We start from the raw sequence: 27860 nt of genomic DNA, 5'->3' as shown, positions 1-27860 counted from the left end.
GGGGGGGGGGGGCGGGGCGCGAAGGGGCGGGGCGGGGCGGAGCGAGCCGCACACCTGCGAGCCGCCGGCCGGCCGTGCAGAGCGGAGCCTCCGGAGCCGCAGGTGGCAGCCTCGCTCTCGGCATGCTGGGCGGCGCAGCCGGACACGGGCTGGAAAGGTGAGCCGCTCCCCGCCCGCCACGCCAGACCGCCCGCACCATGGCCAGCGCGGCCGCCGAGCTCGCCCTGCTCACCTTCGGTAAGTGCCGCCGCCCGGCCCGAGGGGCGCGAGAGGAAAGTTCTTCCCGGGCGGCCGCTGCGCTCCGCTCGGGCCCTTCGGGGCTGGCGGTCTCCGCCTCGGGTTCGGGACGGGCGGCTTTCGAAGCCTCCGCTGCCCTGCCCGCCCGCCCGCCCGCCCGGGAGCCTGGGAGGAAAGAGCCGGGTGGGTCGGCCGGCGCGGCTGAAGCAGCCAGGGAAGAGCCGGGAAGGGGAGCCAAGAACCTCCCTCCTCAATGAGGACTGTCTGCTTTTCTTGAAAGAAAGCGCTCAGAGCTTTCCAGCCTTTTGCAATCTGGGGCCCGCCGTAGCTAATTGGAATTCTGGGATCTGTAGGTACCAAGTTGACTTCTAGGTGAATTATAACTATTTACTTATCAGCTTGTTAGGTTTGTGTTTCCTGTGTGTGTGTGTGTGTGTGTGTGTGGGAGAGAGAGAGAGAGAGAGAGAGAGAGAGAGAGAGAGAGAGAGAGAGAGAGAGCGAGCGGCTGATCTTCATTTTTCCTACGTGATGTGTGGTACAATTTCTGATAATGTTTGGCAATTGAATCATTTGATATTGGAAAGAGTTTTGATCCTGGTAATTTTCTGGCTATCGCTAGTAATTTTTCCCCCTTTAATGCCTTCGAAGGTAACTTTGCAAACCAGGGAGCGTTTCGGAGCGTTTCTTTCTCAGTTGCCCCTCATTGCTTCACAAGGTGTGAAGAAAGCCACCTTCACAAATTGCAGTAGAGACCCCCCCAGGATCCCAGCCTCTCTGGCACTTTGGAGTCAGCAGATCAAGACGTGGCCCTGCAATGCTGTGGTGCATTTGGCATGTGCCATCGAAGCTTTAGCTGGCATTATTTTCCAGTCGGCCACATCTCTGGGCCACTCGTATCTCCCTCTGATTGGGGAGCTGCAACTCCATTGGGAAGGCAGAAACCCTGGGTACATGTTCTATCTCCAGGGACTCTAGGTGGTTGGAGATCCCCATGCCCATGCCCCACTTGTGCCGCTGGAAGTTCTGGACTTTACGGTGGCAACCCATTCAGAGAGCCCCACGCTGGGAAAAGTCTCCTGGCTGGGCTCCGGCAGAGCTTCCAAACGTTCCCTGGATGGTCCTGCTCTGTTCCAGGCAAGCTCTCCTTTCAGGGTTTGGCTGTTTTTTGTTTTTGTTTTGTTTTTTTTATATTTTTGTATCTAGAAACTTCCTTATAATTTGGAAACTTCTCCCCTAATGAGCTTTCAACAAAAATAGATTTGCCCTGAGTCACTAGAGTGATGCCATTCTTGCCCAGGACGTAGGAGAGCAATGCAATTGAGAAATTCCCGGTCCTGGCCTCCAGGCACCCTCATTAAGCATCCCTAATGCAGACTTACCAGCCTGCTTACTTCCTAAGTGCCTTGAATTAAGTGGGAACTACTTTGAGTAAACACATTTCAGGTCTAGCTGCAAAATTACAGGCTGGAGAAGGCTGCTTTGTTGACAAGCCCTGAGCATGGCTGCCGATGGGCAGAGTGGGGCTGTCAGGCAGGATTTGGGGAGAGAAGCACAGTTCAAGAGCCAGCCCATCTGGAAATGCCCTCTGCTCTTGTCCCCACAGCAGGCTGCTTATGTGTGTCTTGAGGGAAGCCGGTTGTCTTCCAGAGGATAGTGATGTGGAATGATGCTAGCTAATCATGGTTAAAACAAAGCTGGTCTAGCTCTGGAATTCATAAATCTTTTGGGGTGGTATAACGGTTTTCAGATGCGCACACAGACCAGTTCCAAGTTCATCCATCATTGGATGATAGCCATCTGAGACGAGGTTTAGTTGGACTTTTTCAAGTATTTCAAGTATTTGAAAACTATTTGTCAGCAATGGACTGTTTAGGCCTGATAATCATCTGATGAATCTCCCGTAAGAAGCAGATGGTAGAAAGCAGCTTCCGGCTTCCTCCGACTCTAGACATGGTGGCTGGGCTTACTGGAATTTTGGGAGTTGTGTTCCCAACGGATCTCGGGCCCAACACTGAAGACTCTCGTGTTAGTACCCCAAGGAGTGTTGGGATATTCTGTTGGAAGAACTGCCAAGTATTATGAACACCATCGCCTCCTGAGCACCCCCATTGCAGTAGATTAAATCAGATGCCTTTGCAACATGCAAGATGGTCCCTTCGTTGTTTGGATGTAGTTCTTAGAGAGTTCAGGTATCAAGTGCATGTTTTTCTAGAGCTAGAATTGCTCAATAGTTATATAAAGAGGCTGCACCTTCTTTAGAGGGAGTTATGCACTTATCTAATATTATAGGGCCCATTCTGGGAAGAGGTTTCCTGCTCGTCTCCTGATAATGCCTGGGTGAGCAAGAAGCCAGGCAATGGCCAAGGAAGACCTCACTTCCCAATAAGTGTTAGTGCACCTTCTCTTCTGTGTGGTGTCTCTTCAGATATCCCGAGAGTGCCATCATTTCCCTTCCTCCTCTTAAAGGCCAAGCAGAGAGATCTGCATTGGAAGCAGTTACTCCTTGCAGTGGGACTCCTCGCTTGCTGTTTTTATCAACCACAGAATTCTGAGAATTGAAATCCATGCATTTGCTCTGTTGGACACACATCCATGAGAGAATGAACCGAGATGATGATCTCCTTATATTGGTTTGCAAACTTTTGGGGTCCCTCTCACCGATCCCTGTAGTTCTCAGCAGGGCTGGCAGGGCCTCAGTCTGATCTCTGCAAAGGCTTCATTGCATGCAGGAGCAGGAATGTGGCACCTGCCTGCGAACACCTTAAAGCAGCCGCACCTTTCTGGTGTGGCCCATCTGCCACAGCGGGCAGTGAAGCCATCCTAGGGAAAGTCATGGCTCCTTTAATGTGTTGCAGATTGGTGAACAGGTGCTTTCTAGAGATGCAAGAGCTGCCCAGCCCTAATTGTCAATGCTTGTTGGCTTCTGTAGCTTTTTAACCATGTGAGATTATTGCACAGGTAAGGCCCTGCCAGAGTCTAGCAATGTTTTTACAGGTGCTGCTGAAATAATCTGCACCATTCACTGTGCAATCCTCTGATCGATAGATAGCCAAATTCCTTAAAGCTCCTGGGTCTCAGACTTCTGATGCCTGAACTTGCAGAGAAGTTATTCTCTTCTGCCAGCGATTCTCCTGGGCCACAGACTCTACTTTTCAGCTGCCAGCTGGAATTCTCCCCCAAATTGTTGCCCCAGTTTTGACAAACAAATTCAGATGATGCAGTAATTAGGAAATAGAGGAGACATATAGAGAACCCCTGGATATGGGAGTCCAAAGAAAGATTAAAGGGTAGAGCATAGATGCCAAATTGGTTATTTGAGAAGGACTATCTGGAATTGGCTAGTTCCTCTTAATCTCATTCAGTTGGGCAAGCATTAAAGTAATTCAACTACTGTTCAAGTCTGAGTAATTTCATATACAGCCATATACTAAGCAATTCAAGGCACCGCCTCTGTCTTCTCACTACTAAAGTCACAGTAAGGCTGCGAGGGAGATCTGAAGGCCTCTGGCCCCTCTGCAAGGAAGAACCCCCCCTTCCCCCCAGTGCTCAAGGAGGAAGCTCCAGTTGTGTTTCCAAGGGCCAAGTTGCTTTCAGCTGGGCTGTGGGGAAAAGCTGCTTTTGTGTAGCATGAATGGCCCCAGCAGGGCCAGCTTCTGAGGGCATCAGAAAGGGCAAGAGGGAACAAGAGCAATCTGTAATAATCACCTTAGGCTTATTTTTAATTTTCTTTAAGGAACTTCTTTCATCTGTTAGAAAATATCTTGACAAACAGGAGGAGTCCATTTTCTCCACTGCTTCTCCAGTTTGCAAGGAATTTGAACGCCGCTTGTTGCTTTTCAACAGAGGAACCATTCCTGATTTTGGCTATGAGGAAGTGTAGCTGAAAAACCTGTTGTGGGAATCTTGCCTTTTTCTCTGGCTCACCTTTTTTGGTCCTCAGAGACCTGGAATGAACCACTCCACCCTTGGCTGGCAGATTCTTTCTTGCCACCGAAACTGCCTGGTTTCTCTTGCTGATGACTCTAAAGAGAGTTGTCTGGAGCTGGGACGCTGAGGGCCCGTGGATCCCTCTTTCCTAGCAGGCTTGCTAGTGGGAGGGCAGAGTTGATGGGCTCCACAATTAGGGGAGCGGGATGACGAGGACTCAGTCTGCCTTGTCCTAAGAATGCCTTCTTTTGCACCTTGCAGAGCAGTGTTTCTCAGTCTCAGTGCCTTTAAAATGGGTGGATTCCAATCCCCAGAATCCCCCAGCCAGCACGGGTAACTAGGCAATTCTGGGAGATGGAGTCCACCCCTCTTAAACACTGCTGAAGAGGCCTCTCTCTGGCTTGCCTGGTTGGTGGTGGAGCATTTCAGGAGGAGCTCCCTGGATTCTTCAAGCAAATTAGCCCCTTTTGTCATGTCACTACATGGGGGGGGGGCTTCTGGTCTTGGCAGTCACCTGGTGCTATGGCCTCTGCAACAGATGGAGCTCCAAGGTGAAGCAAAGATGGCAGCCGGGTCCCTTTTAAGCCAGGACAGGGAGAGTATTTCAGGCAGGGCCACATCTTTGCTTTCAAAAAATGTCTTTGGCCTCGGAGGACTTTGAGGGGAGGCATGTGTTGCTGATCCACATCACCTCAGAACGAAGGGACCGAAATCCTTTTCCTGGGCGATGGCTGTTTTTTAGCTGCTGTTTTACTTCTGATGTTGGAGAACTATTTTAACCAAAACTACACCCAAGCACCTGCACTGGGCTGTGATCTACCCGCGTAGATATTTGCCTTGAAGGAGGCCCAAAAACGTGGCCTAGAAGGGCCCTCAGAGCCTTCGGAGGAAGCAGCCATCCTCTATTAACTGCCTTCCGATATTATTTGGGTGGCTGTCAGCACCGTTGCCAGATCTCTGTGTTTTGTGCATTTTCCAGTCTTCTCTTTTGAAGCGATGGCGTGGATTCTACGGCAGCTTTTTAAGGGAAGAGGGGAAAAGATGCCGAGACCCTAGAAAGGATGCAGAGAAGAGCAACAAAGATGATCGAGGGCCTGGAGGCCAAACCATATGAGGAACAGTTAAGAGAACTAGGCCTGGTCTAACGAAGGGGATTAGGGGGCATAACGTGATAGCTGTCCTCCAATACTTCAGGAGCTGCCACAGACCTATTCTCCAAAACTCCTGAGGGCAGGACAAGAAGTAATGGGTGGAAGATCATTAAAGAGAGATTAAACCTAGAACTAAGGATAGATTTCCTGATAATTGTGAGAACAATTAACTAGTGGAACGACTGGCCTCCGGATTAACTATTTGACCATGATTCTATGATATAGAAACATAGGGCTGGAAGGGACAGTATAAGGTCTCCTGCTCGAGCAGCAGGCTGGACTAGAAGACCTCCAAGGTTCCTTCCAGCTCTATGATTCTATATTCTGTGTTGTCTTTTCTAAATAATCCAGTTCCTTTGTCAAAGTTGCCACCCGTTTAGAAGAAATAAGAGGGGGGGTGTCTAAAGTTTCTGGCCAGGAACAAAGCACCCCTTTGTATGAAAAAGTGGAATGTAAGGGGAATATTTTTTCAGTTGTTTTACTGTTCTGGGGGCTGTTGTGGTGTGTCCAGAGATTCCATTAAGACCATTATTGCTAAACTCTTTGCTCCTGCTTAATCTGGCATGGTGCTTGCCGTATGGTGAAGGATGCCCAACCCGGAGATCTCCAAACAGTCAGCTCATCATGACAACCTCATCATGAGATACAACATCATTTTGTATCTTTAGTTGCAACCATATCAGATATTACCATAAAGTCCTTCCCGGTCAGAAAAATGTAGTTCCTTCCATAGTTTTCAAGGAAAAGAGGAACATGATGCTTTGCCCCTTTCTTATGCAACTGTTTAAGGCGTAAAAAGAACAAAACTCAAATGTCCAGGACAAGGGTTAGCAGCACACCCTTTTCCCAAGAAATCTAGAAATGTGTAGTCATCATTTTCCATCTCTGAGCATCTTCTGACATTGCTATCAAGAGGAGAGGCTACGCCTTGGTCATCATATGTGCTGCTTAGACCCATCAGAAAGTCTGAAAATCGTGTGGTGAGTTAGATCATAGTCAACGGTGCTTAATAATTTTACCCAGTAAAGGTAAAGCACCTCTGCTCCAGCCTGCTGGATTCCTGCAATCCCTGGATGGCCTCCTTGTTGTAAAACAGGCCACGTTCTGTTACCCCCTCATCAAAAGGCCTTGCCCTGGGGAGAGCGGTGGGGGGGGGGCAGGCGAGGGAGGGAGTTTCTGAAGCTGAACACAATGGATGATCTTCAGGATGGAATCGGGCATTTTGGGCTTAATGGCTCACTTGGCCCCTTTTAACCTTCATGGGATGAAGGAGCGGGTGGTACGGTGAGAAACAATGCAATTGCATAACGATCCCTGATCACAGAGACACTTGCTCAGAGGGATTGTATATTGGACATAGGTTGGAGGAGTTTCCATATCTTCCCCGGGTTGCTTTTCTTACTGCAGAAGCCTCACCGTCCAACATCTCCCTTCTCTGCCATTGATGTGGCCGCCCTCTTTGAGGCCTAATCCGTCTTGGCTTGAAAAGGAAGCTCATTTCATGGCTGAAGAAGGAAAGGTAGCCTTTATACCTGGAAAACCTAACAGAGATTGGGGGTCGTGTGTAGTATTAAGGAGCTAGCCATCAGAAACGTGGCTTGATTTCAAAAATCGAAATGAACTTTGTTTTTTTCTAACCTGTTTTATCAGGAGCCAAATTATTGGAGGACTGAGATGTGGCTGTCTACCTCCATGGGGTGGGAGGGGTTGCTAAAGCCAGGTTAGAAAGAGACATTTTAGCCGTTCTGCTGAATGGGGGAGGGGCTCCTGGGGGCCCCCAGGACAGACCCTCAGCAGTCTCCTTTCCCCAGAGAAAGCATGTGCAAACATTTGCTTTCGGCTGATGATTTTCTCTGCCTGGGTGTCTTCTTTCCATGGCTGGGGAGACAGGGGGGTTCCCCTTGGCTTCGCTTTCTGCCCCCTTGTGGCAGCCGGTGGAGAGCTCCCCCGGATCAGACTGTGGATCAAGGGAGGGCGGCCTTTTTCGGGACGTGTTTCTTCTGCCTTCATGGTCACCCCGTGCCTCCTTTCATGCTGCTCCGCTTCTCCCGGGGTTGGGCTTTGATGGCCTCACTTGGAATCCCGTCCTCCGGTGGGTGGGTGGTTTGATGGAGGCGCTTCCTCCCTCCCAGGGATGCCAACGTGCTCCCTGCTGCAGTCGATTGGAAGCCCTCTGGGGTGAATGAATCTCTGTGCAGCCTGCACCTCGGTCCTCTCTGCGCCTTCCCAGAAGCCCACAAACACAACGTGATGTGCAGGTCACGGTTTCAGCCCGGGGGTGTTGGTTCCTTCCCTGCCATCTCACGGTGACTCATGGGCATAGAATTTAAGGGAGGGGAGGGGGGGGTCAAAGTACAGCTTTTTATGCCAGGGCAGCGTAGCCGGAGAGCCGAACCCTGCAACCTTGGCTAAGTTCTTTCAGCCTGTGGCAGAGCGCCCTGCCCACACCCTCCTCCTCTCCAGACGGAAACCGGAATATGCCGGCTTGGACCATGGATGTGTTGCACCTCTTCCTTCTCCTCCGCTATGGAGTCACGCCGGTTTCTGTTTTGCGGTCCTGTCAGAGGGGACTCGGTGTAAGGCAACGCCAGGCTGGCCCTGAGGTCCCCTGCAGGCCAAGACCTTCCACAAAAGAGAAAACCCCCTTATCAAACGGCAGAAGCTGAGGCCTGGCTATTGCTAGTCAAGTTTCATTCAGTAATTTCATTCAAATTTCATTCAGTAATCTCTTCAGATGTTTGGATTTTTGAGGATTGGCGTTTGGCTGAGTGGAGAATGCATCAGGACATGAATTAGGAGGCTGCATTGTGCCTATTGATATTCGGGGCCATTGTGGGAAGGTTCTTCGCTTTTTAACTGGTTTGCCTCGAACCAGTGGTGGTGAAATCCTCCCCAGTTTCCCACCAGTTCGCTGCCCGTGCTGTGTGCGTGCATGCACAGTGCGTGCCAAATGCTCACTGCATGCGCACATGCGCACTACGCACCAAACGCATGCTGCGCGTGGAAAAAGGAGGCTTGGGAAGGTAAGTAGAACAGTGAGGGGGGGACAGCTCTGCCGCACGATTTAGATTCACTAGAAGGCATGATTTCCTGCCTGCTTTCTAGTGGTTTTAAATCACGCGGCACAGCTGATCATCGGAAATACCGGTTTGGACCAACCGGTAGCCTTTTTTAAACTACTGGTTCGCCCAAACCGGTGCAAGTCAGTAGGATTTCACCACTGGTTTGCCTCTTTGAGGACTTGCACTCTGCAAGGTAAGGGGGATTGCAGGAGAAGTTTCTCAGCGGTTGCATTCAGAGCCATCTGTGGCAACTGCACAATGCACCGGCAGCCCAGGGTTCCAGCCGACTGCAGCGAGGTAGGGAGAAGCTGGGAGGAAGAGGTTTTTGCTTCAGTTGTCTCAAATGAGGCCACATTTTTTGTGTTCTGTTGAAGATCCAATTCTGGGTGTCCAGTCAGGGCATTTATAAATGGGGGAAGGAAAATAGATCCAAGTGTGCCCCTGACATGGAAAATTCCTCCAGGGACGGTCCCGTGTTTGAGAAGGTCAGATGAATAAGGACTTTTCCTCCGGGGGGGGAAGAACCTTACCTGGAACTGCTCTTAGGGCTTGGATGTCAACATTTTGGATTTCCCCTGGCGGTTCTGTTTATAGGCTGTTGACTTCGGTGGACAAGAAAACAAATATTGTGATAGGGTTTTATAAGAAGAAAGCCCTCAGTGTGTGACTGGAAAGGGGGCATCTTAAGACTTTGGGCCTCTACGATTCTTTCGAGCACATTTCTCAACCTTCTGCAACTTTTAAGATGTCTGCACTTCAACTAGATCCATGATAGCAAACCTATGGCACGCGAGCCATTGCCCCAGTTCAGCTCCACCGCGCATACGCGGGGGCCCGGGCACATGTGGGGGTCCAGACACGCATTGCATTTTGGGGGTTTGGGCACGCTGTGAATTCTAGGAGTTGAAGCTCACATATCTTAAAGTTGCAAGGCTGAAAAACTGTTTTAAAAGCTTCTGGTTTTGCAGAAAGTGGGTTGCCTCATTAGCCGGGGGTCAGGTGGTGCATAAGGACCGTATGTCTGTTCTACAGCAAGTAGCCACGGAGGGTATCTTGCAGCTACCGATAGCAGCTCTTGACACACGTTCCTCTTTTTCCTTCACTCCCTCCCTCCCCTCATTCCCCAGCTGAAATTACAAGTCTCTTTTCTTACTGCAAATGGGACCCAGAAAAATGGTTGGAATGTATGCATAATATGTGCATAACTATACTGGTTTTGCAAATACAAGGCTACTTTGGAAAGTAGGTCACAGCAAGAGCTGCTGTTTGGACTTCAAGCAGATTTGCTCACGTGCTGAATGCCGATATAATTTTCCCCTCACCCGTATTTCAGAGGAAGAGAATGCGTGGCTGCCGTGGAATTGCCCTGTGCTGCGTGTGGATGCAGAAACAGGCATTCTTTTCTGGGTGTGCTCACAGCCGCCAACGGGACTGGGCTCTAGAACAGGGATTTAAAAGTTTTAAGATGTGTGGACTTCAACTCCCAGAATTCTACTTATGTCTGGCAGACCCAAATAACAGCTCTTAAAATATGTTGCCACAATGTGATGTCGTACAATCAAAATTTAAGTCAATTTGTATTTCCAATTAGCTGCTTGATTGTTTTTAACCTGGATGTTTTCTTCTTGTAGGTGTTTTGTTGGCGGTGTGCCATGCCTTAGAGAACACAACATCAGCCTTGAGGGGTGAGTTTATTGCATCACAGGATATAAGGTCTTAAAACTTCACCGGCAACTGCTCTTCTCTTCGGGTGGGGCTGTGTGCTAACATCAGCCACTCTGCGGCTTGGCTACATGGAGGACATCAGTCCTCTCTAGCCAGAGGCCTTCCAGCTGCGTTGGGCTTGTGGCCACTTGCAAGTGGGGAAGGCTATAACCCCATGTGCTTGGGGGCCCCAGCTGATTTCCTCTGATTGGTTTGCATAGCCTAGATTGCAGTGGGGTGGGGTTGTTTGTGAATCAGCCTCTGCTCCCACTTCAGTATGGGCCAGCCATGTGCTGCAGCTGCCAAAAAAGCCAATGCAATCCTAGCTGCATCAACAGACGGATAGCATCAAAGTCACGTGAAGTGATCAAACCGCTTGGTAATGCCTTGCTAAGGCCACACTGGAAATGCTGCATCCAGTTCTGGTCACCATAATACAAAAAAGATACTGAGACCTTGAAAACTGTGCAGAGAAGAGCAACAAGGATGATAAGAGTTCTGAATGCTAAACGGTACAATGAACGGTTAAGGGAACCAGGTATGCCTGGTCTAGGAAAGAGAAGGACCAGGGGTGACATGATAGCAGCCTTCTAGGGCTTGAGGAGCTGTTGCAGAGAAAAGACCGGCCTGTTTTCCAAAGCACCTGAAGGCAGGACAGTGAAGGAACGGGTTAAAAGCCATCCAACCTAGAAGTAACAGTGAGAACAGTCAATCAGTGGCACCGTTCGACCTCCAGAATTGTGGCTGTTCCATCACGGGAGGTTTTCAAGAATAAACCGGACAAGCATTTGACCGTGAGGGTGTAAGGGTTGGACTAGTATACGTTGCCCTAAGCCAAGGACTACTGTATTGTCCTTGTCCTTTCACCATTGAGTCCAAAATTTCTATGGCCAAGCAAGGCCTTTGTTAACTGAGTTTTGTCCTATTTTGCAACTTTCTTGCCACAGTAAAACAAATCACTGCAGTCATTAAGTGAATCTGGCTTCCCCCGTTGACTCTGCTGGTCAGAAGCCACCTGGAAAGGCTACAGATGGTGACCACGTGACCCTGGGACACTGCAACTCCCATCAATACATGCCAATTGCCAAGCCCCCGAATTTTGAACGTGTGACCATGGGAATTGTGTTGCAGCCAGGCCCGTTGTAACTTTGAGTGGTCGCTGATTGTATGGTTATAAATCGAGAACTACTTGTACTCTTTCGTTTCTGCCTTGGCTCATTTCTTAGCACATGTCTGGGGTCCTTCTGGAGTTCTTCTGGCTGTCTCTAGAGGAATTTCTCTTTTTGAGGAAGTCGTCTTTCTGAAAATAACATTTCTTCTTCCAGAAATATCTGGGGCTCGGAAGTTAAGCTGAACTCCCTGACTCTTTGTCTTATGAGAGAATTTCATCCTAAATTTAAAAGCTGCTCTATTAACAATGAAATATGAAGGGCGGGGGAGGCATTTTGAACACACGCCTGCTGGGCTTCCAGAAAACTGCTTGACACACGTGCTTAAAACCCCCTCCCACAATTTCAGCATTTGATTGCAGCCTTTCAGGATGCATGTCCAGCAGCTGTCAGAGAACTTCTGGACATGCGTCGGAGTGCCCCACGTCCATGGGTCTCAAATGCTGCAGTGCCAGAACTGGGGCCCGGAGAACTTCGCTTGGGGCTGTGCAGCCAGTACCCCACGATAAAGGCACTCTAAAGCAGGCATGGAGGAGGCTGCTCTATGCCTGCTTTAGAGCGGCTTTATCGTGGGGTCAGTGGGAGGGCAAAACAAGTGATCCAGGGCTTGCCTTCACAACCTGCCTGACGCTCAGGTGAAGCTTTTCCCGTGTTTCATTTGGGAAAGGGCTTCTGCATCCTCACTCACCCCCAGACTCTTGTGCAACGTGCTCTCTTAATCTCGCTGATCCCTGCTGAACAAACTCCAGCAGTTTCTCCAACATACTTTTGGAGGGCACCGCTTACTAATTGCTAAAATATGCAGGTGCGGTTCCAGACATCTCTGTGGTTGGTTTTTCTCACAGCAGCTTTCAGTGGCATCTTGTTTGGCAGCTTCCGGTTGATGCTGCTGAGAGAAGCGTTTGGTGCCAGCGTTGGCTCCATCATCGTTTCTCTGGAAGCGTTTTGCTAACAAAGGAGGCAGCGTCTGGGGCCAGCTTTGTGGAAGGAGCACCCTCTTCTTTCCTTGCCCTCCGTTCTGCCAGGCAAAATGACAGTCAGTTATGTGGCGGCCAAGAACAAATGTGGCATTCCTGTCTGTCAGCTTGGTTTTAATTGTACGCTTGCCTCCGTCGTGGCCCGCCCTTCACACATTTGGTAACACGTTTCTGCTGCTGATGGTTTTGCTTTTGGTGTGCTGAAGTTGTTATTCTTTCACTGCAATAATTGATCGGGTTCTTCTGGGCCTCACATTGTCAGGAGGGCTCAGAGAAACTGGCGCTGGTTGCAAAGAAGGGGAGTGGAAATGGAGGGACTGAGCAGGAGAGCTTGAAAGATCTGGGAAAGTTTATCCTGGTGAAAAAGATGATTGCCAAAGGATCCAGAAAGGAGAGTGCAGGATCTAAGACAGGGGAAGAATATTCCAATTCCTTTAGACTAATAACCATTTGTCTGAAGTGGTGTAGGGTTTCCTGCCTAAGCAGGCGGTTGGACTAGAAGATCTCCAAGAGCCTTGGTGGTGCAGCAGACTAAATGCTGTTATGTAGCACTTAGCTGCCAGCTGTCTGCAATTAGTGTGAGTTCAAATCTCACCAGGCTCAAGGTTGACTCAGCCTTCTATCCTTCCGAGGTAGGGAAAATAAGGACCCGGATTGTGGGGGCAATAAGCTGACTTTGTAGAAACACCGCTTATGGGGGGGCCAAAAAGCCCTAATAAGCAGGTGTATACAAAAGAATGAAGGCTATTGCTATAAGTGCATTGTAAGCCGCCCTGAGTCTTCGGAGAAGGGCGGCATATAAATTGAACTAATAAATAAATAATAAATAAATAAAGATCCCTTCCAACTCTGTTATTCTATTCTATTCTAAATAAGAGTGGTAGGATCCAGTGACCAAGGAAAGGAGAGGCACCTCTTTGCTGGAGGCGGTCAAGCAAAGCCAGGGAATCATTTTCTGGGAAGGCTGATAATTGGGGCTCCTACGGGAGAGGATGAGACTCAGTGTCCTCGGTGGCCCCTTTCAAGTTGGTCATTCTATGAAGAGGCATCTCCAGTTGATCACGGGTGATTCCAAGAAGCAATGGTGTCCCTTCTCTGGGTGGCTGTGAAAGTTGTCCCTAGGGCACAGCTGATGAGAGACAGGATGGAGGCAGCTTCCTGTCTCCCATCAGGATCTTTGGGTCTTTCCTGCTATCCCCCATGCTGGGCCTCAACATCTGGAATCTTTAGGATGAAAAAAAATCCCACTTGGAAGTAGCCATCAGCTTTCATAAAGTTCCTTATAGAACATTAAGCTAATACCGTATTGGTGCATGTAGCAACCATATGCTGAGCAAACCCCCCCCCCTCTTCATTGGCAGGAGCTTCTCTGGGCTGCTGTGTTTCCCGTCACTAGATTGCAGTCACTGAAAAATCTGGCAGCACAAATTGTCCTGTTAAGCCCAACTTAACAATCAGCAAAGTAGGAAACACAGTTGTGCAGTGGGAGGTAACGTAGTGCCTTAAACTACAGCGCCCACAATCCCTTCCCAGTGACCAGACTGCCTGGGCTTTATGGGAATTGAGGGCCACCTGGTTCTGCAGTTGGAAGTGTTGCAAGAGGGAGAGGGCCAGCGGATGGTGGTTCTCCGCCAATCTAAGAAGAATTGGGGCAGGGTCTTTCTCAGGCCCACCCTGACCTCCTCACCTTCCTCTCCGAAAGAGGAAAATCAGGCTCTGCAGTTGAACTGCAGGATTTGCCCAAAGGGTGCCTTGAGGGCATCTCCCAAGTTCTGCCTGCCCCATAGTCCCCTCACGGACCCTCTGAGCCTAGATAGATTCAGCCCAGCCGCCTTCCATTCTGACACTCCAGGGTCCTGCAACTCATGGAGCGAGTCACACACACACACACACACACACACACACTGACTGGGGACAACCCCTAGATGGGAAAGGCTTGATTGGCTCTCTTGATCCTGCAAGCCAAGCTCAACTTCCTGAAGCCGAATTGGGCAGCCTCCTTTGCTGGAGCCGCTGGGTGTTGTTGTTGGGCAGGGTTAGGATGAGTGCCAGAAGCCAGGAGATCAAAGGGGAGTTGCTAATTTCGGCTGAAGCGGCGCTCTCTGTTACTCATCAAGTAGCGGTCCTGGAGATGCTTTGCAGCCTTGGGAAGGGAAGGCTGTGTGGCAGCTGCCGAGTCAGGCGTGGCACTTCAAGGGGTAGTAAGGAAGTACAATTGTTATTTCATTCTGACGTCCACGCTCTTGTGCGAGATGTGGGATGCTGCTGCTTTGTAGCCCCTCAGCATAAGGAGAAGCAGAGCAAAACCCAGCAAGGCAGGAGGGAAGGCCGGGCATCAGACAGCTGAAAGCCCAGCAAACGCCCAAATAATGGGTCACTTATTCCGAGCATTGGTCAATGTGTAACAAAAGGTAACAAAACCTGTTCAGGTGGGGAAACAGACTCTCTGCTTCGCAGCTAACAATGCTAGCAAGAGGGACTGTGTTGCTCTGGCCAAAAGCCAGGAACCTAGGCAATTAGAGATGCCATTTAACACCCCCCCCGTCTTTCTCACACACACACACACACACACACACACACACACACACACACACGTCCTATAAAAAAACAGACAATTGGAGAGCAAGCCAGGGCCAAAATGGAGCCTTTGTGCCCCCTCCCACCATGTCTACAAGTGTAGGAAGGAGGTCCTTGAACTCTCAGCTACGCTGGGATGTTATATCTACTTCTATAGGCGTTTGAGAGGTTTAGCAGTAGGAAAATACTGTCAGAGCTGCCAGAGATTTCAGAGTGGACATTATTGTGGGATACTCTCAGATACACGAATATACTAAAGTCCTTCAAGGACCTTAAAATAGGAAGAAAAGCGGGGGAAAGGAGCTTGTGCAGAAATGCCGGCAGTCATGCTCATTGCGGAGGCTCCCTCTGTCTTGCATGGTTTCCAGATCCCACACACTTATTCTTTGGCAACCGTTTTGCCTGACTCGTACAGTGGCCCACAAGTGTGAAATTATTCCACTGCCTGAGGTCCCTCTGAGGTTTGGGGGATTTTATGAAAGGATATAATTGAAAGGCAGTTGGGGGGGAGGCCATAAACCTCTCAGCTTTTCACTTTTCTGGCTACAGAAATATTGGCAACTTGGTACGGTGGGGCTGCGACAACAACAAAACCCCAGCAATGTCTTGATGTCCGTAGAGGATGTGGGGGGAAGGGGGGTTCATGCTTTGCCCAGGTTCAAAGAGAAGGAGGCTTGGAGACTTGCAAGGGGTCAATTCATGCATCGCGGTTATTTACGCAGCAGCCCCGGGTTGAAAAGCAGGCTGTGTCTGTTGGGCAGTTCCTTCCTGGCAGTTGAATAAAAAGCCTTTTCTAGCAGCTAAGCTTGACTTTGGATGCGAAGGGGGAAAATATAGGAGGCTCTGCAACCTCCACATCAAAGGGGCTGTTTGTCTCCATTTTCCGTGCCAATTCCTCAAGGTGGAAACTGCCATCGGCAAACGAAAGGGGAGCCTTTTCCTAACTGGAGCATCTGCCTTCCAACTTGGCTGTCTCAAACGCCTCCGTCCGTTTCCTCCCTGGCAAAATGATGGCTGCAAAGGGAAAACCAGCTCACCTGTGTGCGGCACAAGCTGCTGAGGCTGGAAAGGGGACTCTGGAGGGAACCAGGTGGTTTTGTGGGTGTGACCATGTGCAGGTTGTTTTTTCAACATTTGAATTTATTCCTGCTGGCCAACAGCCCTTGGTTTAGTTCCTCTCTTCTCTTCAGTTCTTACCTCCTCCCTTTGTTTCAGTTCTCCCACTGGCCGTCCTGCCTAAAAGTTTCTCCTAAACGGTTACTTTTTCTCACTTATCTCAGGCCATGGAAATGAACTGCATGAATGTATCCTGCAGAACTATTCTCCCGGCTGCTCCCTTACTGGGTTAGCAGAGCATAGCCAATATATTTATTCCCTTATTTATTGCTTATTAGCTTTTTATCCTGCTTTTATTACTATTATAAGTGCCGAATATGCGTACAACAACCCTATGAGGTGGGTTGAGCTGAGAGAGAGAGAGAGAGAGAGAGAGAGAGAGAGAGAGAGAGAGAGAGAGAGAGATTGGTGCAAGTGCATCAGGTGGCCTAAGCTTCGTCCGCAGATTGACGCAGGTCTCTGTCTTTTAATCTTTTTCTTCCTTTCTACCCAAAATTGCTAGGAAGCTTGTTTTTTAAGGGCTCCTACAAGCCCTTCCTTTTAATGCAGCTCCATATTACAGAACCATATTTGTCCCATCACGTCAGCCCGTCCCAGGTGGGTCAGGCAGGGAAGGCATGTTGCAGACCCCATCAGTCAAAGAACTCCGACTGGGGGAGCCTTCTCTGCCATTAGCCCTCCCCTATGGAATAGTCTCTCTCCCCCTCCCCACTTCTTCTGGTCTTCCGCAAAAGAGTTGAGAACGTGGGGCTCTCAAGGGAGCAGGCAGCTGTGCGGCCGATGGATGCCCTGAGACTCACTCCCCCCTTCGCCTTTTAACAGTTTAAGCATCCTTGCCACCTCCTAAATTCTAAAGTCTTAACCTTTATATTATTTTTATATTTTAACATTTTATTGTACACCCCCTTCCCCTAAAAGACCCTCTCTGAAGGAGGTGGATGGTTCAAAAATGTGAAAAATAGATAAAAACAAATAAATATTAACCCGAGTCCATCCTTGGGCTAATTTTTCATCCTCCCATTAGGTTTCTGGAGTGGAAAAATACCTCCTTCCTCCACCTTTGATGGCCCCGTGTGGCTACGCTGCCTGGGCTTTTTAGCACCTTTGGGTTCTCCGCCGGAGTCAGAGCAAGGAAGCACTTCGAGTTTCAAATGTGCCCGTTTCAAAGCCGTATAATCTCTTCCAGGCGACATTGAGCCGGGTCCAGGAAATGGCTTCAATTAATTTTGCTGCCTGGTCTGCTCTCCCTTAATGGGAACAGGAACTTGAGGAGGCTTTGAAATGGAACCGAGATTTCCAGAGGGGTTAGTTGACAAGGCAGGATACAGTTTGCAAGCGCTCTGGGGAGGGCCAGGGGAACATTTGGGGCTGGGGACAGGCAGAAGGGAACCTCTTCTGAATGAAAATTAAGCAGTAGGAATCCAACACACACACACACACACACACACACTGTCCCAATTCCCGAGGAAGGGGAGGCTAATCCTCACCCTTTGCAATATAAAATGGGAGCAGCCAAGACACGGCCGCCAGTGGGGGGGCGGGGGGGTTGATTCCTTTGCCTGGTCTTGTATCCCTGGAGAAAAAGGTTCTCAACCTGTGGGATCTGTGATGTCATCCCGGGGGGTCTGCGAAGGCTGGAAGAAACGTTACGATTTGAATCTTGGGTTAAGCCTTGGGGGTCCCGTGGCCACAAAAGGTACTTAAAGGGGGTCCGTGGTGGAGGAAAAGGTTGAGAACCACTGAGGTAGACTATTAAATCACTATAAACTACTAGATAAATTGATGTAAGGTGAAGGGCTGTGACAAATGTATCCTGGTCTGGGGTTTGGGAGCAGGACAGACCAGACTGTGGTGTGGCCGAGGGTAGGACAGGTGTCCTCAAGAATTCAGAGTTACAACGGCACTGACAAAAGTGACCTGATGAATGTTTCTCATACAACTGTTGCGGGTCACGAGATTAAAATCCAGGCACTTGGCAGCTTCTGATCAGCAAGATCAATGGAGGAAGCAGGATTCACTTAACAACTGTAGTGGTTTGCTTAACAGCTGGGGCAAAACAGTCATAAAATGGGGCAAAACTCACTTAACAACTGACTTGCTTAACAAGAGAAATGTTTGGCTCCATTGAGGTCATAAGTCCAGGACTTTCTCTATATGTTTAATTTAGCTGGTGTGCCTTAGTTTCTGGAAGAGAAAGGATGCTTGAAACCGTTGGGTTTCCCCTTTCCTCGCTTGCAAGAGCCAAAAATGGGACCGAAAGGAGAATTCTCGATTTCTGAGTCTTTTGCTGCTTTAAGTTGTGTTCTGGATGTGTCTGATGAAACTGGCTGCGGTCTATGAAAGCTTGTGCAGTGGGAGTCCTTTGGAGTGGGACAACCACAGTCAATCAAATAAAATGACAGATGGGATCGCTTTTAAAAGGCTGCAGCGAAGCCTTTGTTGTTCCCAGCAGAAAAGATTTAACGCCGTTCCCCCTTGGAATCCGGAAGTCAAGAATTTAGGCTTCAGAAATTATCGCCACCGAGCACTGAGCGATTTCCGACTGCAGACGCCTCTGATCTGCAACTTGGAGCATTTTGGAATTCGGCTGTGGCTGCTGCACATGTGCTGGCCAAAGGCTGCTTGGCTGAGGTTTGCCTCTCCTGGTTGTCGACGACAATAAAAAGGGAGGCAGAGCCACCCACCAACAGTGCTCAAGTTCTCAGAATCCACCTAGGGCAGGTTTCTTCCCGTGAAATATGAAGCTTGGTGCAACTTTGGGGTGATTGTATAACACACCTGGTTGCACCTGCTGGAGTGTCTCATGAGGAGTTAAGGAATGCCCGCCAAGGGAACGGCGTGCGTGACTCACGGCAGCGCCTGGAGGTTGGAAGGCAGCTCCTGATAGGGCAGCTGGGAGAGCTGATGTGGAAAGCAGCGCTGAGGATGGAAGTGATTCAGAAGGCAGTTTCAAGACAGATGGTTTCCAAGGCTGGGACTGATGTCACGCTCCATTAGCCTCTTCCTGCAAATGGATGTGGTTTGATGGCAGTGCATTCTTTCTCAGCCCACCGGCCTGAGAAAAATATGGCCAAGTTCCTTCCTGGGCTCAGCAGCTGTTCCTGCTCCTGGGATGCTGAAGTTGAATCCCTCACGGTCGCATCTCGTAGCCGGATCTCCAGGCAGGCAAGAGAAAATGAAAAGGGGGTTTGGACTGTGGGGCCTGCTTGGGCGTCTTCCGTCTCCCTGAAGACCCTCTGGGCTCTTCATGCTCATCATGCCTTCCAAGAGGCGGAATATCAGGACCTTTTCCCTGTTCCCTGAAGTCCTTGCTTAGCAACTACAACCTGAACCAGAATTTCAATTGTTGAGTGAATTGGTTGTTAAGCGAGGTGCCACGTGACTGCCCACATGACTGCTTCACTCAATGGCTGCAATCCTGGCATTCTTGATTGTGGTCATTATGGATGATAATATGCCATTCAGAGCCCCAGGCAAGGAGTCCACGGTGGCGCCTCTGGGAGGGTGGCTGAAACCCTGGGAAGCTGAAAGTGGCACCTGCTGAAATCCATGCAGGATTTTCAGCCCTGGAGGGAAAGACGCCCATGGGTGGCTGCACCAGCCTCCCCAAGCCCCCCGCCCTGAGATGCCCCGTGGCTCCCTTCTTTACTGGGCAGCCTTGCTGCTCAGGAGCCAAAAATCCTCCCCATCAAAATCCATGCAGGGTTTTCAGCCCGTGAGTGAAGAGACGCTCATGGCTGGCCCGAAGCTCCTTCCCTTCTCCCAGGGCTTCTCTGCTGGGGAGCCCAGACTCTGCTTGTCCCTCTTGTCTCTTGGGGTGGCCGAAGGAGCTGCCTCCGAAGGACATCAGCCGCCCTCCTTCCGTGAGATGCAGGAACGGGGTTCCGGGTCTGCTCCCTCGGCAGGCGACTCTTTCAGCCGGTTGCCAGAGATGAGCGGAGTCCACTCGGCAGGCGGCAACAACCGCCTGCAATTCCCCACTGACTTCCACATGATTGCGAGGAGCCTGGCAACTGGCTGTACGTGTGAACAGGTTGCCAGGTGCCCAAAATGCAGCCCTGTGGTGGTGATGATGATGATTTGATTCTGGTTTACATTTAAGTCTTTGTTTTGTATGATGCTGACACTTGAACATATGAGTCCATTATAAGCAGCAGAATGTTGTTTATTCCCGGCCGCAGATCCTGGAGGGGGAACAGCAGCAGCAGCAGCAACAACGGTGTTTTAAGGATAGATGGGGATCTTCTTGGCATAGAAGAGAGGACCTTCATCTAGTGTTTGGGTTGAAGTCCCTCTTGGTCATAGGTCAATCATGGTTTGGCCTTGCTGGGGTTTCACACGGTCTTATTTTCTTGCCTGTAAAATGGGCGTAATAAGAAACCTCACAGTTTATCATAGAGTACACTTTAATAAAACGTTCTGAAAATATTCTGAAGAAACTGACCCAAGAAAGCAGGTTGGAATGCCTTTTTAAAGATATTCTGAATGTCCCAATGCAGATGTGAAAACTAATCAATCCTCTTGGACTTTTAGATCCCCCCGTGGCAGCTGCAGTGAGATCCCATTTTAACAACTGTCCAGATGCCCACAGCACCTTTTGTTTCCATGGGACTTGCAGATTCCTGGTGCAAGAAGAAGAGCCCACTTGTGTGTAAGTGTTTATTTTTGCATTTTGAAATGCCTGCGCAGGAGCACCCCAGGGCTTTCCGGCTGTGGGGGGACAGAGCAATGGGGGCAAAGAGGCCTCTGGGCACAGGAGGCCTCCCTGCTGGCCGGGGCCCTGCAGGAGGGAACGAGGGTCTCCTGAGAACCTCTGCTTACCTGCAGCCGTTGCACTCTAAAGGGGGAGTTTTGCTGAACTCGGTGCCCCAGAGCAGAAACGGCCCAACAGTGCTGGGGAATTTGGCGTAATGTTCCTTCAGCAAGTTAATTTATCTACGTGCACCAAAAGTTAACACTCCAGTTGGAACATCTGTCCAGCCTTTTCCTTGAGAAACTCTTAATTGAGAAGATAATTAAACATTGCTCTGACCACCTGGTACCTTCCTTCTCCCCTCCCCTTGTGCCCCTCCTTCTGGGGAGCAGGAACCCCTTCCCCCCCCCCTCTCTCTCGGTTCAGCTCCTGCCTCGTAAGAAAGGGAGCAGCCTGGCTCCTGCTTTCCTTGCCCTGGGAAACAGCGTCTGTGTATTTGTGGATGCACAGGAGGACTTGCACGCCTGTTGCATCGGACCCCTTGCAAGACCCCTGGCATTGGATGTTTCCTGAGATCACCCAAGATTCTCAGCCTCCAGCTGAACAAGATTGCCGTGATCTGTCTTTGAGGCAGGAGCAGAACCGGCTTCTCAACCAAGATCAGATTTTCCAACTCTGGTGTTCTGAAGCTGGGCTGGCCCCTGGCCTCTCAACTTTAGCAACTTTAAGAAGTGTAGCCTTCAACTCCCGTGATTCCTCCATTCCTGGCTCGGGAATTCTGGGAGTTGAAGTTCACACCTCTTAAAGTTGCTAAGGTGAGAAACACCACCTAGGCAATAAACCTTCAACATCTGGATTATAGCATCCCGTACAACCGTTTGTCCAGGATGATATCAGGTCTCCTGCCATGGGTTGGGGGTTGGACTAGAAGACCTCCAAGGTCTCTTCCAGCCCTGTGACTCCATGGTTCTAAAGTTTAAAAAAGACTGAGCAGAGGAGATGAGCCCACACGGAAATGGAGGCTCATAAAAAGGTGGTGAGGTTGAGGGCAGCTCTGATGGCAAACGCTTCTCCACCGCTTGAGCAGGTGGTGGGTTCTCCCTCGCTGGGTGGATCCTCCGGCTGCACAAACAGCCATCCTGGTGCTTGAACCGGGCTTTGGACACGGAGCTGCAGTGGGGCCGGTTCCCCTCCAAAGCCTCTCGCGTTCTGCTGTAGGCCGTCCTTGGCCAGCAAAGGCAGCCAGATCTCACTTCAGTTGGCCCGAACTGAGCCGGTGGTCCTCCCCCCTCCCTCTCTCCCTCCCCTCCTAAAATGAGGCTTTGGCTTCTGTTTTCCTTGCCAGGTGCCATTCTGGGTACATAGGAGCCCGCTGCGAGCACGCCGACCTCCTAGCAGTGGTGGCTGCCACACAGAAGAAGCAAACCATAACCGCCTTGGTGGTGGTTTCCATCGTCGCCTCCATCGGCGTTGTCATGGTCTGCGTCCTGATACAGTAAGTATAATTCTACGGAGTGCTGGCTTGAATCCGCATCTGCTGAAACCTCTTTGCAAGAGCTCCAGGCCAGGAGGGCTCCTTCGGCGCAGGGCAGATCTCCCCCCCCCCATTGTTAGGGTGGAGGAGAAGTGAGGATCGACATGGAGGAAGGCAGCATCTGGCAGACTACTGTCCCATTGCCTTCCCGAGCATTGCCTACATTGAATCCAGTAGATTCCCTGATTTGAGAGTAAAATGTGCTTGGGGGGAGCAGGGGCAGGGGGCTACATGCAGCTGGTTCTAAATTCAGCTGCTTGGGGGGCAAAACAGCTGCAGACGCAGCTTTCAAGCTTGAGGCCGGGCTCTGAAAGGCGAAGCAGCCCTTTTGAGCTCAGAACCTCCCGAAAGGCTTCAAACAGCCCGCCTGGCTCTCAGGGGAGCCTGTGTCACAATTGCAGAGGAGGATTTGGAACTCGGAATATTTTGTGCACATGATTGCATGAAATGAACGCTTGGTTGCCCTCTGCTTGGGCCCTGGCTGCTGGTCCGTTCTCCTTGAAGTCACAAGCTCCTAGTTGGAAATCTGACTTTATACTCAGAAGTTCCAATTCTGCCAGGAGGTGTGGCTGTGTGAGATGCCGCAATGCTTATTAGTGCTAAAACCCAGGCTGTGATTGTCAGTAACGTTTCATAAGCTCCAAAGGGCACAAAACAGCCCTGTTCTCACTTTCTGCTTCTCCTAAAATGTTTAGCAAAGGGTAATGGACAGATGGATCAAGTGCTATTGCTATTTAGAATTAAGAAATTTAAATTGGAAGAAATTTTGAATTGGCAGGAAAATGTTTCAGAAGGCAGTTTAATCCTGTTAAAAACGGTTGAGGAAGGCGAAGGGAGCCCCCCAGCCGGGTGCTCCCTTGGGCTCTCCATGCAAGGCCATAGAGCCACGTCTCAACCCTTTGCAGAAGGCCAGGAGACGGGGGAAGGCCTGCCTCACCTCCGGGCGGGGGGGGTGGGGATATTCCATAAGGTGGAGGTAATGGCAGAGAATGCCCTCTTCCTAGATTTCCCCCCCCTCCCCCCGGTTGAAATTCTTCGACTGATGGGGTCTGCAGCATGCCTTCCCTGCCTGACCGGGTGGGGCAGGCCGGTGTGATGGGGCGAACCCGGTTCCATAGGTAGCCTCACCCAGGCAATGTAGGGCTTTATAGGACACAACCAACACCTTGAGCTGGACCCGGAAGCAAACCGGAACCCAGTGCAGCTCCCAGAGCTGAGTGTTACATGCACCCTTCTTCGGGCCCCTAAAATTCGGGCCTGTGGGGCCACATTTTGTACCTCTGGAAGCTTCTGGATGCTCTTCAATTTAGAGTGGATCACAATGGTCCAAACAGGGGATGACAAGGGCCTGAGTGATGGAGCCTCCCTATCCAGGAAAGGGCGTAACTGGCACACAACGCGAAGTTGGGCAAAGGGCCTCCTGGCCTCGGCCGCCACCTGCCGTGCCTTTCAGCCTAATTCTTGATGGTGGGTTTTGGGGTCAGCCCGCCATATTGGCTGTCAGTATTGGGTTAGCCGAAAAGCTGCTGACAAGACTTGGATTCCAGTCTTGGACTGAAGGGCTTCCATGCCGTTGACTGACTGAGGGACGGTGGTCCATTTCTGGTGTGAATCTGAGCTTCTACGGGACCCTGCACACAAGTCTTGGTTCAGACAGGTTGAAGCCACGTGCCCCCCCCCCCCCGCCCGAGGCTGCCTCCCAACAAGTCCCCCATTGTTTCTGCTCCAGAAAGTGATTCTCTGCTCCTTCCTTTCCCTCCTTGCCTGCCAGCCATTCCCGTTCTTGGCCCAAACTTTGTTCGATTAACCCACCATTGTGTGTGTTTGTGCAGTTGCTGCAGGATACGGAAGCACTGCGAGTGGTGCAGGACGATGGTTTGCCGGCATGAGAAACCCACCGGGCTGCTGAAGGGGGCCACGTCTTGCTGCCACTCAGAGACAGGTAAATCAACATTATCTGTGCCAATCCGGCGTTTGTAATTTCAGACAATAAAATCCTGGTTCTTCTATTTGGCTTGAGCAAAGGAAGTAGGTTGGCACTTGAGCATTCTGGCTTTGCAAGCAGAAGGGAACATGCTGGGAGAGGAGAGCCCTGAGGATCTGGGCCAGTGTCCCAGACGAGAGTGCAAAGTTTGCTGGGTGTGTGTATGGAGGGTGGGGGGGGCTCTCTCCAGCCTCTCTGTGAAGAGGACCCCTGCCTTCAGTTGAACGATGGGAAGTCCTCGGAGGGCTCCGGGCACCTGAACATCTTGGCTGATCTTAAAAGCTAAGCAGGGCCAAGTCTACTCACTCATGCCCCGGAAGCTGCAAGGCCAGATGGGAAGTCAGGAAGGCCCTCAGAGGGGAGCCACCTCCCATAACTCTGCTGAGAAAGTATTGGTGGCATTCCCAGGAGTCACACTTGGCTCAAGAGAAAGCTGACCCAGAAGGATGGATTAGAGACAGAGACAGAAGCAGGGGTGAAATCCAGCAGGTTCTCTAGAACCGATAGCAGAAATTTTGAGTAGTTCGGAGAACTGGCAAATACCACCTCTGGCTGGCTCCAGAGTGGGGTGGGAATGGAGATTTCGCAGTGTCCTTCCCCTGCTATGCCCACCAAGCCACGCCCACCAAGCCACACCCACAGAACCGGTGATAAAAAAATTTGAATTCCACCACTGGACAGAAGCCTGGTTTGTAACACGTAGTATGAAAAATACGCGTCCCCAATCCATGTCCTCAAAACACACTGAATGAACAATTCCCAGGGAAGGAGGTGAATAAAGCGGCCTCATCTTCTTCTCCTTCTGCTCCACCCAACGTCCTTCAGAGGTTAGATCCTTTTTGAATGGGAAAGTCGGTGGTCTCGGCTGAAGGCCTGTCTAGCCTCCTGCTTGAGCAAGGCGGGTCAACTAGAAGACCTCCAAGGTCCTTTTTCCAACTCTGTGGTCCTGTTAAATCATCCCTTTTGAAGTTGTGGTGATCATCCCCCCCGTTGTGTGGTCAGTATTCTGTTGCTGCGCCCCTGCCTTGCAGTCCAAACTAAAGAGGCTTCTTGTGGTGTGGACTGACCTCATTGCTTGTTTTGCAGTTGTCTGACAGCGACCACAGATGGGAACAGCGCAGAGTTCTACCTGGGAGGCCTACGATATTCTGAGAAAAACTTTAATATGGACAAGACAGTTTCCAGGGACTTAAACAGAAAGCCCATCTAGTGCAACTTTTGAGGCCTTCTCCGGATCTTCCCCCATAACGCTGGGCGTCCAGAACTTTGCTGAAGGAACCCTGTGGTCAGTGCAGCTTCTGAGTAAACTTACGTGTGGTTTGTGACCACCAGCAAATCTCCAAGACTTCTTTTTAATCGAAATAGAGAAGAGCGACAATCGGCAGCTTTACATTTACCGTAAGCACCAAAGGACAAGCTTGTTCGCGGGATGTGCCTGGTTTTTCTTGGAAAAGATCTATTTAATGGAGGCCGGATCCAGCGTCACCTGAAGGGCTGGCTTGGCTTTGCATATCTGTTGCATCTTTTGACTCCTCTCCAGCGGAAGGATGCTCCCCGTTGGGCCTCTGGGGGTAGCACCACCCTCCCTGTGACCGTTCAGCCGCAAGTAGAAAAACTGCAAGACGAGTAGCCTTGTCCGTGTTTGTAGTATCCTGTTTGGGGAAGAGGGGAAAAAAACCATTGTGGGGGAGGGTAGACTGGAGCCAGGTGAGAGCAGAAGTGCTTCCCCTTCCTTCCCTCCTTCTGAGTCTTGGCTCCTGGCCAAGTGGGAAATCCCTGTTGCCTCCTCGGCCGGGGTCTCTGGGTAACTTGGTGGCAGCTTTGCTACCTTTTTCCAACAAGAAAACAGACCACAGAAGCCTTAGTTATTACATGACAGGTGGGAATGGGGTGTTGAAAGAGGTGCATCTAGGCTTGTTTGTAATACTGACGTAAACACCTTTGAGCTAGATGAGAAGTTTACTAAAAATCAATATTTAGCAGAGGTGTTTTTAAAACGCTGCACCGTTTCTGGGTTTACATGCTTCTAACTATTGCAATGTCTTGGGAGATAGACGATTCCTCCAAGTCACAAACATTCCATAGGACTGGGGACAATATTCCACAATTGTGTGGGTGCTTGAATGTTTTGACCTTCCCCCCCCCACCCTCCGGGCACAACATAAGGGTTTGGTTCCAAGAGTGAGGTAGTTCTGGGAAAGCCTGTGCAAGTGTGAGCTCTGGGGGCATTCCATGAGTCCCAGAGAACCTTGGAAGCTGAGTTCTTCTCACCAAGGTCGAGAAGCTCCTGAGGTGGAGGGAACTGGGCCTTTGGCAGTTGCGTGGAGGTTTAGAGGCCTGGCCCAGTGGAGACCAATGGCCTGGTTTCCAGTGAGAGAGAGGGTAATAGATCTGAGAGATGCCTCAGGAAGCCATTCTGAATTGGCCAACCATTAGTTCTGATTTGCATGCAAGCCAAAGCACCAGTTTCACCTTCTTTCCTTCGCTGATGGAAAGAAGATATATTTGCCGACTCTCCTGATTTTTCAGGTTCCATTTCCCCAGACGGATGGCTTGGCATGTCGACGGGAGCTTCGTGCCATAAACTTTGTGGCCATGTGACAAAGAAATGAAATGGGGACCAATTGGTTTTGTTCCTCAAGTTGTCTGGCTGACAAATGCTTCCGTTATTTTTAGTGGGTCGATTCTTGTTCTGCCCTTATCATAATGGCATTCCCTCTTTGGCTTTCCTCAAAAGGGAAATAATTTGGTTTTTAAGCCCCCCCCCCTTCTTTCCTAGCCTTGCTTCTCAACAACCAATCTATAGATTGGGAGTTTCTCAAATAAGTAAAGAAGGAAGAAAGGGATTCCAAAAAGCACGGCCTTTTGCACAACCCCTCAAGGCATAATCAAAGCCACTTAAGTTAGAGCCAGAGAGCTAAAGAAAATGTACCTTTGCTCAGTTGAGAATTGCCCCTAAGGAAAGCTGGATTCCTACCAGACCTGGTTCAGGAGCTCCAGCATCGGAGGGCTTCGGTTGCATTTCTCCTGTATTACGCTTTTGATACTTCGAATGGCAAAGCAGTTTCTCCAGGACAGGATGCTCTCCCCCTTTCCAAGGGAGGAAAGAGCCTCCACCGAAGGCAACCTTCTGCTCTTCTCTGGGTTTCTGTTCTGTGATGCTGTTTAGAAATAAACGGCCCCCTTTCAGCTAGCAATTGTTTAATCTGATGCGACCCGGACTCATGGAATTGATCGACACTAAGCTGAGCGTAGAAGTAACAAGGCTTTGGGGGAGAAAAATGGTTTAAAATTCTCAAATGAAAGGTTTCTGCTAAAGCAAAAGAGCCCTTTTTTCATCTTAAGTGCATTTGAGTTATGCTGAATTATCAGCCACTAAATGCCTCTTCCTTCCCCATTTTGTGTGTTGACTCCAAGTTAACATTTTGTCCTTTTTCACAATTTAAGTTTAGTTTGGTCCATAACCAAACTGAAGTTTTATTTTTAGCCAAGGTTACACTTTTTTCTTCTGAATATGTTGCACTGAAGGTTGCTATTTAATATTTTAATTTATTGTGTGGATAAATTAATTTGATTCGTGTAAGATGTTTATGTGATTGGTTGTTGTTTCTTCCTTAATACGCTGAGTTAATAGATATTTAAATGAGTGAAATACACTTTTCATAATACTTCGTTGTATTTTTTTTAAAAAGGAAGGCTATAAATTAAATAAGGAACTCTTTATGCAAA

General features: G+C 49.9%; 1 protein-coding gene across 1 annotated transcript; it reads left to right on the top strand.

Moving 5' to 3' along the window:
• TGFA (transforming growth factor alpha) lies at positions 1 to 27860 on the top strand. Its single transcript, XM_034430673.3, has 6 exons — positions 1 to 237; positions 10009 to 10062; positions 20454 to 20571; positions 21959 to 22108; positions 23980 to 24089; positions 25218 to 27860. The coding sequence occupies exons 1-6, from the start codon at positions 198 to 200 to the stop codon at positions 25223 to 25225; spliced, it is 480 nt and encodes a 159-aa protein (XP_034286564.1). The 5' UTR covers positions 1 to 197; the 3' UTR covers positions 25226 to 27860.

Source organism: Pantherophis guttatus, chromosome 9 (assembly GCF_059756535.1).
Source record: "Pantherophis guttatus breed Tessera chromosome 9, ASM5975653v1, whole genome shotgun sequence".
NCBI classification, from domain to species: domain Eukaryota; kingdom Metazoa; phylum Chordata; class Lepidosauria; order Squamata; family Colubridae; genus Pantherophis; species Pantherophis guttatus.
Note: the sequence above shows the minus strand (reverse complement) of the source record. Positions and strands in the feature narration are given on the sequence as shown.